Source organism: Zalophus californianus, chromosome 12, assembly GCF_009762305.2.
Source record: "Zalophus californianus isolate mZalCal1 chromosome 12, mZalCal1.pri.v2, whole genome shotgun sequence".
Taxonomy (NCBI): domain Eukaryota; kingdom Metazoa; phylum Chordata; class Mammalia; order Carnivora; family Otariidae; genus Zalophus; species Zalophus californianus.
The window spans coordinates 78,393,832-78,409,630 of NC_045606.1; the positions used below are offsets into that span (position 1 = coordinate 78,393,832).

At 38.9% G+C, this 15,799-nt stretch overlaps 3 protein-coding genes across 3 annotated transcripts in view; all 3 read right to left on the minus strand.

Moving 5' to 3' along the window:
- The window catches only part of CADPS2 (calcium dependent secretion activator 2), a 509,442-nt gene that overhangs the window by 336,975 nt on the left and 156,668 nt on the right, over positions 1-15,799 (minus strand).
- RNF133 (ring finger protein 133) lies at positions 10,279-12,071 on the minus strand. Its single transcript, XM_027573437.1, has one exon. It carries the CDS (start codon positions 11,876-11,878, stop codon positions 10,748-10,750), a length of 1,131 nt encoding a protein of 376 aa, XP_027429238.1. The 5' UTR covers positions 11,879-12,071; the 3' UTR covers positions 10,279-10,747.
- The window catches only part of RNF148 (ring finger protein 148), a 46,883-nt gene continuing 45,306 nt past the window's right edge, over positions 14,223-15,799 (minus strand). Inside the window, exon 3 of the mRNA XM_027573438.2 lies at positions 14,223-15,314. Coding sequence (XP_027429239.1) covers positions 14,384-15,295 — 912 coding nt within the window. The 5' untranslated portion in view covers positions 15,296-15,314 and the 3' untranslated portion in view covers positions 14,223-14,383. The remainder of the gene's footprint in view (positions 15,315-15,799) is intronic.

Genomic DNA, 15,799 nt, shown 5'->3' on the forward strand with positions numbered 1-15,799 from the left:
CTGAATCCAAAAGGTGGTGTTTTGACCCCTGTGGGATGTAGTTTTCCCTGATTCAGCGTAAGTTAATGTAGATTGCAAAGTAATTTTAGTAAAGCTAAATTTATTCATTATAATAGAAATCATAGGTTCAACAAGCCACTTATAGTACAATGTTAATAAATTGTGGGTTAATTTTTTCTTATTGTGGTTCATCTTTCTTGGCAAAAAATAATAGGAAGGATATACTTGACCTTGGTGTTCACTGATCCATGAATTTCAAAGGTTTGGAAACCAATGATTTAACCAGTCCCTTTCCCTTAGCAAATGTAAAAAAAAAAAAAAAAAGAAAAGAAAAAACTGATAGCAAACAATCTTTTATTTGAAAAATAAATTAGGAAAGTGATAAGTTTACACCTCTATCTTTAAACTAGAAAGCAGATGCTCTCAAAGGACCCTTCCTTGTAACTAACCTAATACCCTTAGAGCAAATCTAAACCCTCTAAGCTACAAAAATCTTCTTGCATTGTCCTGTGGTTCAACTGAGGAAAGTTTATATCCAAATAAACATAAAGATCTGAAATATATGAAACTTTTTTTGGTAAAAATATATGCTATTCCTATCATCAATATTATAGAGTTTTTAGAAAGTTTTTTTTTTTTTTAATCTAATATCAGCTAATAGCAGATCCTTTAGTTTTCTTTACAGGTATTTTTCCAACACAATGATTTCCTTAAACTTCCCTAAGCCAATGGCATACTTTCCTTAACCCTGTAACTACAGAGCCTGAAACTAAAAAAGTTACCAAGCCAAAGGACAAACATACACAGAGAAGCAAGATCACTGGGCATCAGCTGGCCTTCCAATCCCGAGACTGAGATGATTTAGGGAAAAAAAAAAAAAAAAAAAAAAACCCCGTTCACAGTGGAAAAGCTAGGACATAGCAAATGTGAACTTCTACAGTAAATTTCTATATGAATATATAAAGTGAAAAAAGACACTACCCTCCCTTAACCCATGCCCTCACTCTTATTTCATTCCACATTTCATGGTACCACAGAAAACACTAAGGGGCGCCTCGGTGGCTCACTTCTTTAAGGGTCTGCCTTTGGCCCAGGTCATGATCCCAGGGTCCTGGGATCAAGTCCCATGTCGGGCTCCCTGTTCAGTGGGGAGCCTGCTTCTCTCTCTGCCCCTCCCCACTGCTTGTGGGCTTTCTCTAACAAAAATCTTAAAAAAAAAAAAAAAAGAAAAAAGAAAAAAAAAAGAAAACACTAAGTTCCTGGGTTGAGCTATTTTGTTCTACCTATTTTATAAAGTGATTTTTTTTCCGATACAGAAAAAATTTTAATTTAGTGTATTACTTCTGTAGTCTCATAGTATTTAATGTTCAATAAATCCTTTATTATATGGAGCAAAGAAAATGTGCTCAGTCTTCCAGCTTTACAATATTCCAAAGTCAATTCTGTAATTCTGTTCACTTCACCCTCGTTTCTGTGCCACTCTCCTTTTGTCAGCGGGGAAATAATGCAACACACACCGGAGGGGAATCAGACCCGGGTGTTTAGGGCGTGACACGAGCTGAGAAACCCTCCAGCATCCTGGCTCAGTCTCCTCACTAGTGGAAGAGGGATAACAACTTTCTTAACACAACTTTAGTATTACAGAATAAATCAAGAGTTTAGTCAGTGTTATGGGAAGTGTGAGCCATGGACCAAGCCAGTACCCAAATTATTAATATCTGTCCATCACTAAGTACAGAGAATTTTTAGAAACTTACAGTGATGTGACATTGCCCTGACATCCAAAAGCAGAATTCTACACCAACATTTTGTTATGAAAGTGTCCACCAGAAAAACTGAAAGAAAGGTTTGTAGTAGTTTGAAAAATCATTTAACCCAAACTCAGTCCTTTATCGAATGTGAAGAAATCCTAAGTTAAAACATGCAACAACTGCCTTTGTTCTGACCTATACCTCCAGGCTAGATTCTACAAATGACATTTTAGTCTAGCATTTCTCTCACATATCCATCTACACCTCCATCAATCCAAATTATTTTTGTTATGCAATTTAGAATAAGTCAAACACATGATTTTTATTTTACAAAATAATCCGCAATGGATTGGAAAACAAACACCGGCCCCTTCGCTGCAGGTACAGTAGCTCAGGACACTTTTGAGAAGACTGGTGATATACTAATGTTGACACAGAAAATTTAGAAAGAATATTTCTAAAAACCGGGTGCACAGGTGGCTCAGTCAGTTAAGCGTCTGCCTTCGGCTCAGGTCATGATCCTGGAGTCCCCGGGATTGAGCCCTGCATCCGGCTCCCTGCTCAGCGGGGAGTCTGCTTCTCCCTCTGCTCCTTATCCTGCTCTTGCTCTCACTCTAATAAAAACTTAAAAAATATTTCTAAAAACCAAGTTGCTTTATTTTCTACAATACTGTCAAGATACTAGAGAATGAGCTACTATCCTTTCATATTCTAGGTATCTACAACATGACTCTTAAGGACACCAAGTTACTTACTCTTGACAAGCCAGGAGCCTACAGCAGAGAAATGAAGTTCCAAAATGAAAATGAAATAAAATTCTGCAAAGTCAATCTTCAAAGCAAACATCCTAAGTCAAAGAAAAATGAGCCCCAAAACCACTGAACCAGAATCTCTCTGGCATCTAATGGCTCTCAATAAATATTTGTTGAATCAATTTCTGTAGTTTATACCTTGTAGTTATTCATTTTTCCACCAGATGGCAACTATGCATGGAACAATGTTGGTTTTTAATCCCAGGATTGGGTTTTCAGGATAGTGAGGGACTTCAAAGGTACAAATCCAAGAGCCTTTCAGAACTTGGATTCCCCTGGGGTGCCTGGGTGGCTCCATGGGTTTAGGTGTCTGACTCTTGATTTCGGCTCTGGTCATGATCTCAAGGTCGTGGAATGGAATTTTGTGTTGGGCTCGCACTTCAGCGGGGAGTCTGAGGATTCTCTCCCTCTGCCTTATCCCTTGCTTCCTAGTGGCAATACTTGCCTTATAGTAGTACTGTTCTCACAGACTTCTATCCCCTATAATACCAAAGGAAATATAAGTTCTTCCCAAGGCCATTCTTCGAATTTTTAATGGCAGCTAACATGGTGTTCAACCTTCCAGGTTAACCACTGCTCAAGTGACAGGCCCCCTTACTAAGCTGGTGGCTCTCCACACATGCTGCAATTCCCACATATGTGTTCCCGTGCAGAGCCTGCATTCTTTCCAGGTCTTTGGTTCCATTGTTCATCTTCTTAGTGAAGCCTCCTCCATTTAAAACTGCAACTCTTGCCTCTGACGGTTCCTGCCCTGTTTTCAGTTTTATTTTTCTCCACAGCCCTTACAACCACTTAAAGTACTACATCTGTACTATAACTTAATCCCAGCAGAAAGCAAGTTCCATTAGAGCAATGGGATCTGTATGGTTCACCCTTGTAATTCCAGGTCGATCAATATCTGTTGAACGAATGAAATCATCAGTGAATTTGCCATTGGGGTAAGATCTCACCATTAACACAAAAAGGAGTAATTCTAGCTACAGAAGCAGTGGTGCTATTAACACAGAAGATGCCACGCACCTTCAGGGGGCCTGCTTAGATGTAGTTCTGCTACATTTTTTTTTTTTAAGATTATTTATTTATTTATTTGAGAGAGAGAGAATGAGAGATAGAGAGCATGAGAGGGAAGAGGTTCAGGGGAAGAAGCAGACTCCCTGCTGAGCAGGGAGCCCGATGCGGGACTCGATCCCGGGACTCCAGGATCGTGACCTGAGCCGAAGGCAGTCGCTTAACCAACTGAGCCACCCAGGCGCCCTAGTTCTGCTACATTTTTGTGGACACTAGGTCTCCCTCATTTGTGAAGCTGGGTTTATGAACCCAAACCTAGGAATTTATATAATTCCCCTCTGCATTTCATCTATTGTCCTGTTTTAATATTTTCAGACCTTTACTAAATAGGTGGTATTAGGAACCATCTTTACCCAGTGTGGGCTGCCCAACCTAGTGTTTGGACTGCCCTAAGCTCTTTCTGCTTTTTGGGTTTTTTTTTCTAACTTTCTACTTTGGAACTCATATGCTTTCTCACAAATCCCCTGGCAGTGTAATAGTGATGGTAGAGAAACCAGAACTGGGAAAGGAAAGGAATAAGCATTTATATGCACAAGTCACGCACAAATCAGAGAAGGTGGGCACATGAAATATGCCTAAATGTGTCTCAATGTAACAATAGCAACTTTTATCTGTGTACTGCTTTAAGATGCACAATTATCTTCATGTATTACACTTTTTCATTCTGATTACATCTATGTGATACATTCTTTTTTGAACATAAACTGACTTTGAGACCCAGTAGAGGTCCCTAAACTTGAATGTTCATCAAAATCATCTGGAGGACTTGTTAAAACAGGTATCTGCCCCCCCACCACACTCAATTTTCCGACTCCATGAGTTCTGCAGTGGGGCCTGAGAATCTGCATTTCCAACAATTGTTGGAAGTGATGCTGCCACTCCTGGCCTGAGGACTGTTGTTCTGAGATGTTCTGCCTTGGGGAAAGGACACACATACAGGTCATCTGATGTAAAAGCATAGTGGTCTTTTCCATAGGCAACTGTGCTTATCACTGAACTTTCAAATGGAATGGTAATTACTAAGGGGGAATTATAAATATTTTTAATGCTCTCGAATTGCAAAGGAAAAAAAAGGCTACACAGACTCCCTCTCCACCCCCCAACTAATTCATTTTTTACACAAGAGATCAATTCCAGAATCAGTACTTCCTAATTGTAAGCAGGCTTTCCCCTGGAGCTCAACTTTCCCTTCTCAGATACATCCTGCCCACACCCTCACCCACCCACACTGCTTTATCACTAATTACATTGAGATTGCACCAGTTACCACTATTCTACCCTCCCACTAGCACTCCCAATACCTTTTAGCTGGGAGTTTTTTTTCTAAGGCCCAATCCTCTAAGTCCTCTAAACAGGACTCATCTAACACTCTCTTCTTAAACACTAGCTTTTCTTGCCAACTATAGGGTAGTGGTAAAGACCAGGAGCTGTGAAACCAGATCAACGTCAAACATAGATCCTGTCACATAACAGCTGCTTAACACTGGGCGAATTGGTTAGCCTCTGTGGGTCTCTAGTTTTCTCATCTAAAGAATGGGATAATAATAGTGCATACCTCAGTTTTTGTTAGGATTAAGTTTCTACGTTTTAAGTCCTTGTTATAATGAAATTGGTATTACCACTACCACCCCCTCACCATCCTTTTTCGAGAGAGAAACTCATACAGCACTGTACATGGGGATACTATAAAATCAAGGAATCCAAAGTAGCATTAAATTTTACATTTTAGAAAATTACTAATATAAAAAGTCAACGGTGGGTTGATTTGCTAGTAAATCACAATTGAGTACTTAGCATACATCATGCCTTTTGCTATGTTTTCACTTACCTCATTTAATTTGCATAGACCTATACTTTCAGATGTGTAGTGAACATTACCATAAATTCCTTGGATTCCTCAAATCCAGCATACTCAAAATTTGAACTCCTCTTCCACCCCGAACCTGCTTCACCTATTTTCTACCTCACTGAATGGCATCATCATCACCTACTGCCCCAGCCAGAAATCCAGGAGTCATCCTTGACCCTTCCTTAACCGTTCCCAACCCTAACCCTTCCATTCTGTATCCGTGTTGCTACACTGGAGGTAAACAGAAGATGAAGGTTATGGGTATAGACAAGTTTTGAAATCAGTGATACCCTGGTCATTAAAAAAAGAGGTAGAAAATACAAATGAGCAAATGAAATCAAAGAACATTACCTTGAAGGTGACCCATGTTATCTAACCTGATTCACCTACTATTGCTTTTATTCATATTTTGTCTTTATCACTCCTGGATTATTACAACAGCCTCTGGATATTCCTGGTCTTTGAGTTCCTTAACCAAAGTTCTATAGGACACCACTTCCTTATAAAACCCTGTTGTTAGTATGGAGAACAATCTGAGTTGCTAGAGGGGAATGGGCCAGGGGATGGGTTAAATGGGCGATGAGGATTAAGAAGTGCACTTGTCATGAGCAGCACTGGGTGTTGTATATAGGCGATGAATCACTGACTTCTACACTTGAAACTAATATTACACTGTATGTCAACTGGAATTTAAATAAAAACTTGTAAAAGAAAAATATTAAGAATCCACGATTTATCAGGGTTAAATTCTTCTTAGATTATTTTTTTTTTGCCTGAATTACCAATAAACATCTTTCTTTGGGGAAAGGAACAATTATTGTTCATATCATTCCCAAATGGTAGCTCCATTTCAAATGTTATTTCCTTCTAAGTATCCCTTGTTTCTCTAGTTGAAATCCATTCCTTCATATTCCCAGAAGCCTTTATCAATTACTATTCATGAAATATCACCACTTATGATTGATGTTTAGATTTCTACCTCAATATTTTGAGTAAAGAGAAAACAAGTCAATGTGAAAGAAGCAAAAGGTGAAATTGAGAACTTGATTAATGTAAAGGCTCTTTGGGACAGCCTTAGGGTAGCAGTTCTCAATCTTGTCTGCACATTGGAATCAACTGGGTAACTAAAAAAAATTCTGATGCCTGAGTCCCAGAGTACAGGTCCTGGGTGCAGCCTGGGCACTGAGAATTTTAAAAGCTTCCCAAGGGATTCTGATGTGCAGACAAGGCCAAGAAGTACTGATCAATGAGAAATTTTAAAAAAGGAGTTAAGAGAATAAAGAATTTTTAAATGGAAGTAAACATCCGGTGAAAATCAATAGAGAGGACTCAGGACCAACAAATGGTCCTGGTAAAGAAGTCTAGAAGGCAAGAAATTCAGAGGCATGTGGTAAAGCAAACGGCTTACAGTTGGTTCTAGGCTGCAGCTGGAAAAGAGATGGGCTGAGAAAGAATGGGTGCAGGAAACCCTGCTTGGAGTGACAACAAAGAGCAAAGAGTAGAAATGAAAGGTCAAGTAAATTCAGAGAGGGAATTCCGAAAAAGATGCTGTTAGCTGGGAAATTTTCCAAAAATGACAAAAGCCGATGTGTGGCAACAATGTTGTGTTACTGAATTGAGAGATGAACAGAGAAGTTTTGAAATCAGGACTACCCTGGTCATTAACAATGAGGAAAATTCATGTCAGCAGCTGAAGTCACCAAGGAGCACTGAATCTTAGGAGGTCTAAGATGACAGCACAATTGTGAAGACAGGTGTTATGCTTATAGGTGGTCTATAAAAAAGGGAGGTTTTTGTGGAGGGATGTGATGAAGAGCTCTGACACCTGTGCACACAGGGAGCTACTCATCTCAGGTGCATCATTCCCTCTGCCAAAAAAGTTCTTGTAGTTTAGAAAAACAGGCATATATTAAGATATTTGTGTTGGTTATTGCAATAACACATAATCCTTAATCCTCATCACTGAGCACTAATCATTTAAAACATGCACTAAATACAAAGCTAAATAAATTCTAAAATCCAGAAACTGGTACCCATAGTAAATGATGGAGTAAAGAATATGGAGTCACCATGATTCCTCCACACAGTAGCAATATGTGAAGGCTTGCTCTTTTTACATCAGTGTTTCTCCAAATTCTGATCCTTTCCCCTCACTGGATTCCTGTGTGCTACTTCAAAAACCAGTATGTTTGTAAAAGGAGAAAACACTAACTATACACTAAACTTAAATACCATCAGAAACGCCAGATTCCAAGCTCATTAAACCCTTGGAAATACTCACACTATGGTAAGTATTACGGCTGACCAACATCTCTCTATAGTACAGTTGCCTTATAGTAAGTCTATGGTAAGAGACAGGGATACATACATTTAGTTTAGTGTGTCCTGTAAGACAAGGAAATGTATAGATAAAATCACCTACTGCATCACCCGATCAGTTGTCAAGTTCTTTAGAATCCTTTTCACTGGGCACCTGGGTGGCTCAGTTGGTTAAGCGAGTGCCTTCGGCTCAGGTCATGATCCTGGAGTCCCGGGATCGAGTCCCGCATCGGGCTCCCTGCTCAGCAGGGAGTCTGCTTCTCCCTCTGACCCTCTCCCCTCTCGTGCTCTCTCTCATTCTCTCTCTCTCTCAAATAATAAAATCTTTAAAAAAAAATAGAATCCTTTTCACTTCAGTAAATATTAAATCTAATTTATCCCAGTAATGAATTTAAAAAGTTGCATTTTTATAAGGAACATCAACCCCCATGAGAGATGAGTGTGGGTAATCAAACTACTGGAGAATGCAAAAATACATACAAAGAAGAAATGCAAGGGAAATGCATCATGACATTGGTATTAGGGGCAGAATACTTCATATTATAGTGCCATGCCATTATGACAAAATTTATTTACATCACTATGAAAAGAGAAAATGATGTAACCCAAAAAGTAGATAAAAACCTACTACAATGAATACCTTACATTTGACATAGCAGTCTTATTTCCAGGTCCTGGTTATTAAATTGAGACTAAAAGTGGTTTATTGATCTGTTTACAACACTCTAAAGACAAAAACTAAAACTGTTTTGTTCTGACATAAGAAAAAGCAATAGAAAGCACTTAGTCCACCGCCTACTACATGGTCGGCACTCAGTGATGACAGTTCCCGAGCTCACTGACCCGAACATAGGTTCTAACCCCCTTCAAAGGGCATCCACTGAAAATTCTCAAACGGAGACAAACAAACGCTGGGTTAAATGTCCATATTAACAAGACACTGAATTATAAAAGTGAGTCAATGTTAATTTCATACACGAGTCAGGTTTTAGGTTGACGACGAAGAACGAAGAAAAGAAACGAAACCAATGAGGGTGCAGAGAAGGACTGAAAGAGAAGGCAAGAGCAGTGTTAGTGTGAAGAGCAAACAACAAATTCCTCAAGTTCTGGGTCTGTCATGGAACATGCCCCCCAGGTTAATTTGCTAGGATGACACAGAATGGTAATGATTCTAAAACCTGGATTCAGGGGCTGCCAGCCCTGCCAGATGCATTTACTTCCATAGCCCCAAACAATCTCTTGGGCAGCTGGTGGAAGCCACCTTAGCTAGCCCCATGAACTACTAGCCCTAGGGGCAGAGATGCTAACAGTGGCCAGTCTGAGAAAGTCAATTTATCCTGGTTTAGCCTCAGCTCCTACTAGGTGTAGCCCCTCAAAGGGTCCTCAGGGTCCTGTCTTTTCAATGTGATCCTTAGTACCTCAGAATATAACTTTATTCTCCCAGATAAATTGAGAAAGATCCTCAAAATAGCATTCCTGCTAAATCCTCCCCAGTATGGGTGCTCTACAGTTCTTTCAAAGAGCATCTCCTTTGATTAACTTAGTCAAAGCTCTCCAGGATTGGGTATAAAAAAGCCTGTGCATACCCAGTCAGGTTTCACCCCCCCCCCCACCCCCCCCAACCTGGTCATCTTGGATGCATTTTGCTGTGTGCTGATTCGCCCAGGCCTTAGCTGATTGATTCTCCCTCTTTCAGTCTTGCTTGGTGTTATAGTTAGAACCAATTATTGCCCTTCCACCTGTCTCTGAATTCCAGTATTAGCCCTAAACTCAAGAAACCACTCCTAATAGATGTCTCTCTAGTGTTGCACAAGAAACAAAACCCCACTATCAGCTCAGGAGAGTTCAAAGGTCCTTGTTAAAACTGTGCATGCTAAACTGAAATAAGGGATTCTGGGCTAAAAAAAAAAAATCAGTTTTCCATTTTGTCAAGGTGATTTAGGGTGAAAATTTTCAGGATTAACTTCCCATTATTGTGTATGATTGGGATAAACTGTCCAGTTTTTCTTTTAACACATATTTACATAATGAATAAAGTACTGATTCATTCCTTCACTCCAAAAGTATTTGAGTGCCCAGCACTGTGCTAGATCCTGGGAATACAGTGAACAAAATAAACACAATTCCAAGATGTCATAATAAATCTACATTGTGATATCTATCTCCAAAATAACCTAGCATATTTTAAATATTTAATGGCAAAACAAACTGGGTAGTATGGTGGAACACATGGGAAAAAAACTAAACAGAGGATTTATCATTTAAATCTTTCTACAAATAATGAACATGTATTAATTATATGCAATACTGGGCACGGAATTATTTAAAAGAGCTAGTGTTTTTATTTTAAAATTGCTATCATTATGCATATACAAATCACATTAAAAGGTACTAATAGCTTGAAAAGGACTGCTTGTCAAGAGTAATAAAATTCTGAACAGCAAAATTTTCATGATAAGAATGAAAAAACACAGCACAATGACTTCAAAGATAGTATATTGTACTATATATAATCTCAAAAAAGTACTCTTCCTAGCACGTAAAAGATAATTTTTCTTTTCCAAACTTAACTGATGGTTTCTGTATAAGGAACATACAAATGTATTAACAATTTTCTTACCAATATAGAGCCCAATATATGTACAAACATTTAGGGGGAAAAAATTTGTCCTCGATTTTAACATGCACCTGTATGTAGAAACAGCCATATATACTCATAGGAATGACAGACACTGACAAACAGTTAACATTTAGCAAAGGCAAAAAAAAAAAAAAAGGGAACAAAAAAATCCTGCTAGGCCCTTTTTCCGCTTGACAAAGAATGGAGACAGTTACCAAAGTAACAGAAAGGGACACAAAAACCACACTTCAAACAAACCAACTGCTTGTCAAGTATTAGGACTTGAGTTGACAAACAGGTTTAATCCAGTTCCTCAAAGGTCATGCTGTCAAGGTGAAGGATGAACATCTCCCGCTACTGCACGAGGCTGGCTGTCGTTCTGAGCAGAGGGTTCCTCCTCCTCCGCCACAGGGGTCACTTTGTCTGACCCTCCTGCAGGAGGAAGTTCGTTGTTTGTCCCCTCTTCACTAGGGGGGTTACCAGACAATTCATTCGACATGAGAACTTGCAAAGATTCTATTCCATCTTCAACATCCACCTGAATGCCCAAAGCTTTAAGAATGTCACATTTGCACATAGGACAGGTCCCATGGGCCAGAATCCAGGGGTCGATGCAATTCTTGTGGAAAAAGTGTTTACAAGTGAGAATACGCACTGTATCATTAGGCTTATAGAGTTCAAAGCAAACTACGCAGCTATCTCCATTCGGACTGATTTCCTCGTCCCCCTCCTTCAGCACCCGAAGCTGAAGCTGGCCAAAGGCTTTCTTGAGATCGGTCGTTAACCGCTGCCATCTCCGGTTCTGAATCCTGGCTATCCGAAGTCTCCAAATATGATAAAAGATGAAATATGCTAAAGTAGCAGTTGTGACAATCACAAAAGACACAAAATAGTGATTCATCCAGATGATGTGTTTTCTCCCCACCTCAACTATGACTGTGACATGAACTCCCTTCTGAATTAAGTGCAAAATCTCCATGCCCTTTAGGTTACCGATCATCACCACAACGATGTCTTCAAAGGCCTGATGAGACATGGGAAAAATCTGATTACCAGTTCCTGGAAAGTTGTAGATGATCACTCCACTGGCTCCCTTCTCAACAGCTACCTTAATTTTCTGCGTGAAGGTACAACCTCCCCGTTCAACAAGGGCGAGCCAGGTCTCGGAGTTCTTTGATCTTCTGAAACTGGTATTGGGATTACACGCATTTTGAGTTTTCCCCTCTGGTGGCACGATAACTCCTGCCACTCTCTTCAAAGTGGAACTTCTTCCAAACACTCCAGTTTCCCCCAACTCTGACAACATGCGATTCCTAACGTGAAAGGATATGTTCATGTAAGCAGTCCAAACAGCACTAGCTCTGCAACAGTTCTGACTAAGAAGCCAAAGAAAACTAAATTTCATAAGCCAGGAAGATGCAGTGTTGTTTCTGTGAGTGCCAATCCTGAGTAGACTCATCTCTCTCTTCACCTAGAGACTGAAGTACCAACCCAACAAAAAGATGTGGCTTCCACATCTGTTGAAAATCAATTCAGAACAACAACATGAGAAAAATCTTCCGGGTGAAAACAAGTTTCACTGTCTTCCAGCATGTTTTTCTAAGAAATTCTTAAAGATGTCTTATGAGGTTCAGATGTTTTATTTGCGAGAGAAACACTTTAGATTGAAAAAAAAAAAAATCCCAGTCTCACTAATGTAAACTCCAGATACTGTTTACAGTTGGGTAATGTGATTATGACATAAAAGACAACACAGCCAATTAGAGAAGAGCTTTGAGCCTGCTGGAAACTTACTGGCCCGAATGCTTCAAATACTGTTAGGGGTGATTTCTAGATTGTAAAATCAATTCAATCCTTGAGCTACATGTTAACAGGTATCACTTTAAACAAAAAATTAAATATAAAAATCATACAACACATGCATATACAAGACTTGAAAGCATATGCAAGAAAGCCACAGAATTATTTTTCTTGACAATAAATCAAGGAAACATGTAACAAGATGGCAAGTTTTAAATAATTAGAAATTAGTACTATGAATAATTATGTGGTAAAAGCAGTGAGCTCTGTAGTACCACTTTTAACTCACATTTTGGTCATGGTGCAAATTTTTTATTTATCATGTAAACCATTGTACTAAATTTATTTAATAATTGCTTGCTCAGGTTGGTTGGTTCAGTCTGGTTTTGATTTGGATTTTTAAAAGGAGGATTTTGATTTCTAAATCCTGTTAGATTACTTCAGCTTCACTTCTTCACTCTTACATTGACTCTCCATAGGGATGACAGCAGTAAAGAACATTAAACTCTTTTCTCTGCAGATCTTGGCATCTGCTACTGATCTAACAATATTTTGAGGGAAGAAAGGAAGAGTAGGAGGAAAAAAATTATACGTAGCAGTCTTAGTTTAGCATAATTCATTTCAAACAAAAAGGAAGCTACTGATTTTAAAAAAGAAAAACGTCAAGGTCCCCATTTAGAGTTAACCACCGACAGCAGTGTTAAAGGTCATAGATGCTTTGAGCAAAACCTTTGCCAAAAATCAACAAACATCCCTGGTGAACCCACCCGCGCATGAGCGCGTGCACGCAAGTGCGCGTGCACACACACACACACCGTCATCAGCTCTGCCTTTATTTTTGCTACACTTACATCAATGTCACAAAATGACTTGAGACCAAAGCGACTTGTGAACTAACAAACGTGGCCAACCCCTGGTGCTGCCATACACCTTCTTGAGGGTATTTCTCAGTGGTTCTCATCCACTAGCTAGGAAACCAAGAACTTTGACCTTAAACACAAAGGTCTGACCTTTACACAGAGGATGCTAAGAGACCGTTTTGATTAGGTCTTACCAGGACTAAGGGAGCTAGTTCTTTTTATGAAATGTGAACCAAAATAATTTGAGGCAGGAAAGGAAGAGAAAAAGGCCCTATAGGCCCAACCAAAACAGCATAAAAGGAAAATATTACCGTGTAAATTACAGCTCACAATGGTCCATCTTCTTTCCCAAAGGCCATTCATCTGATTTTATTTCCATACAACCCATTCTTGAAAGTGTGTAGTACATAGTGTGTAGACTCAAAGTGTCATCTAAGTTGGATATCAACGGTTTAGCATTTCACCCACAAATATTTTAGTCAAAACCATAACTCAAATCTTTCAACCTCTTATTGTTATACACAGGTGTTTTATCTACTCAAGAAGAGAAGCAAAATGAGGCAAAAGACACAATTTGTAAACGCAATTAAACAAAATTTCAGCTCCATTCTAGATTTATATCAAAATTCCCAGAGACACACTCATCACCATTTTAAGAAAACAAAAGCATTTACTACGGTCACTTCTAGAAGGGAAATCTGCCACCCTAGCTAATTCACTATGCTAGGATTTAAAGGGCTATGGCAAACAAAAGTGATTTTTTTGTGATGCTGCCCTAAATGAAGCCTATAACAATTTAAAATATTTTAGTTATATAACCAGAGGTGCTATCATCTAAAATAATTACCTAGAACACATTACTTAGTAACTTTGGAAACCAGATTTCCTGGTATTAATTAACCATGGAGAATTAAATCAAGATCTAATTCTATAATGAAATTTATTTAACAACGATATTAGATGTCAAAAATATGGAAATATAAAAAAAGAAACTTTAAAGTATCACGACTCTCTGTGGCCTCAATGTCACAATCATTTTAATTTGAAGACTAATTTGTTTTTAACATATACTAATTTTCTTATTTGGATAAGGGCAAAAAAGTAGCAACCTAATAGAAAAACAACAAGTTCAAATACCTGGGCATGATATGGAGTTTTATTTTAAAAACACACAAATTTCATCCTCATTAGTACTTAGGTAGAGAAGATGAAGTTCAGTTTTTTCTCTACATAAAAGTGCTAAAAGAGAATTCATGTAATTTCTTTGGAAAGACTCGCTTACATCTTCAGAAGATTCTCCAGGTTTAAGTTTTCAGAATGTCACACTTGCACATGGGGCATGTCCTATGGGCTAAAAGCCAGGGGTCAATGCATGCCTTATGGAAAAAATGTTTGCAAGTTAAAATACGTACTACGTCTTGGGGTTTGTATATGTCAAAGCAAACAACACAACTGTCTTCATTTGGATCTAGTTCCTTATCCCCTTCCTTGAGCACTCGCAGTTGAAGCTGACCAATAGCTTTCTTCACATCTGCTTTTATCTGTCTTCGCCTCCTGGTGGAAGAATTGGGCACTCGAGGTCTCCATGCACAGTACAAGAAAAGGTAGGCAACTGTGGCAGCCAGGAAGGTGAACAGAGACATGACATAATGGCTCAGCCATGGCATGTGCATTCTCCCCACTTCAATGATGATCGTCACATAAACTCCCTTCTGAATCAAGTGCAAAAGTTCCATGCCTTTCAAGTGGCCTATCATCACCGCGACTATATTTTCTGTTCCCTGGTGAGACATGGGAAACACTTTGTTGCCAGTACCTGGATAGTTATAGATGATCACCCCATTTGCTCCCTTCTCTGCTGCCACATTGATTTTGTGTGTAAAAGTACAGCCTCCCCGTTCAATGAGGGCCAACCAAGAGTCTGCCTGTTCAGGTCTGCTGAAGTTGGTCATAGGATTACAAGCGTTCTGATTCCATCCTTCAGGAAGTACCAAGGCACCAGACACCCTTTCCAAAGGAGAATGATTTCCAAACACTCCACTCTCTCCTAATTCTGATATAATCCGATTTCCCACCTGAAAGGTTATATTCAGGTGGGCTGTCCAAATGGCTTTTCCTTTAGAGTCAGGAAGGCTAAGTAGTAGAAAGATGCTAAGCCTTAACAGTCGCGATGAAACAGAACTATGAGTTGAAGGAGTAATTTGAAGTAGGCTCATTCCTCCATTTGCCTATTAACTGACAAACAAAAAACAAAACATCAATTATAAAGCAAAGAAGCTAACTCCAATTGTTGGCAGTAGATATTAAAGCGCACAAATGGAAAAAGGTCTGCGTCGATCAAAGGTATGCTACTCCTTCCAGCATTTTTGTTTTTGGTAGATTATCTTTCTTATAATGAAACAGAATAACAAGACTTGTTATTACTATAATGTGATTTCAAGAAAATTATGACTTCCTAATGGGGAAATTGTGACATCAGAGGTAGTTAAGCCAATCCAGTTGTTTATATTAGTGTACTGCATACTGAAATCCTATTGGCCAAAAAGCTACTAAGCAAGGACTCATGGTATATAACAATTTGAATAAACTCTAAAGCAATAAACAGGGAAATTTATATTTTTAAGCTTTGAGTGTCTTCCCCAGTTCTGAATAAAGTGAAAAGCTGCCTAATACCACTTTATATTGTTTTTCTGTTAAGCAAAATATAAATTTATGTATTA

What these genes read in the sequence shown, in the direction of transcription:
- RNF133 (XM_027573437.1), bottom strand. Translation starts at nt 11,878, where the DNA reads ATGAGTCTACTCAGGATTGGCACTCACAGAAACAACACTGCATCTTCC.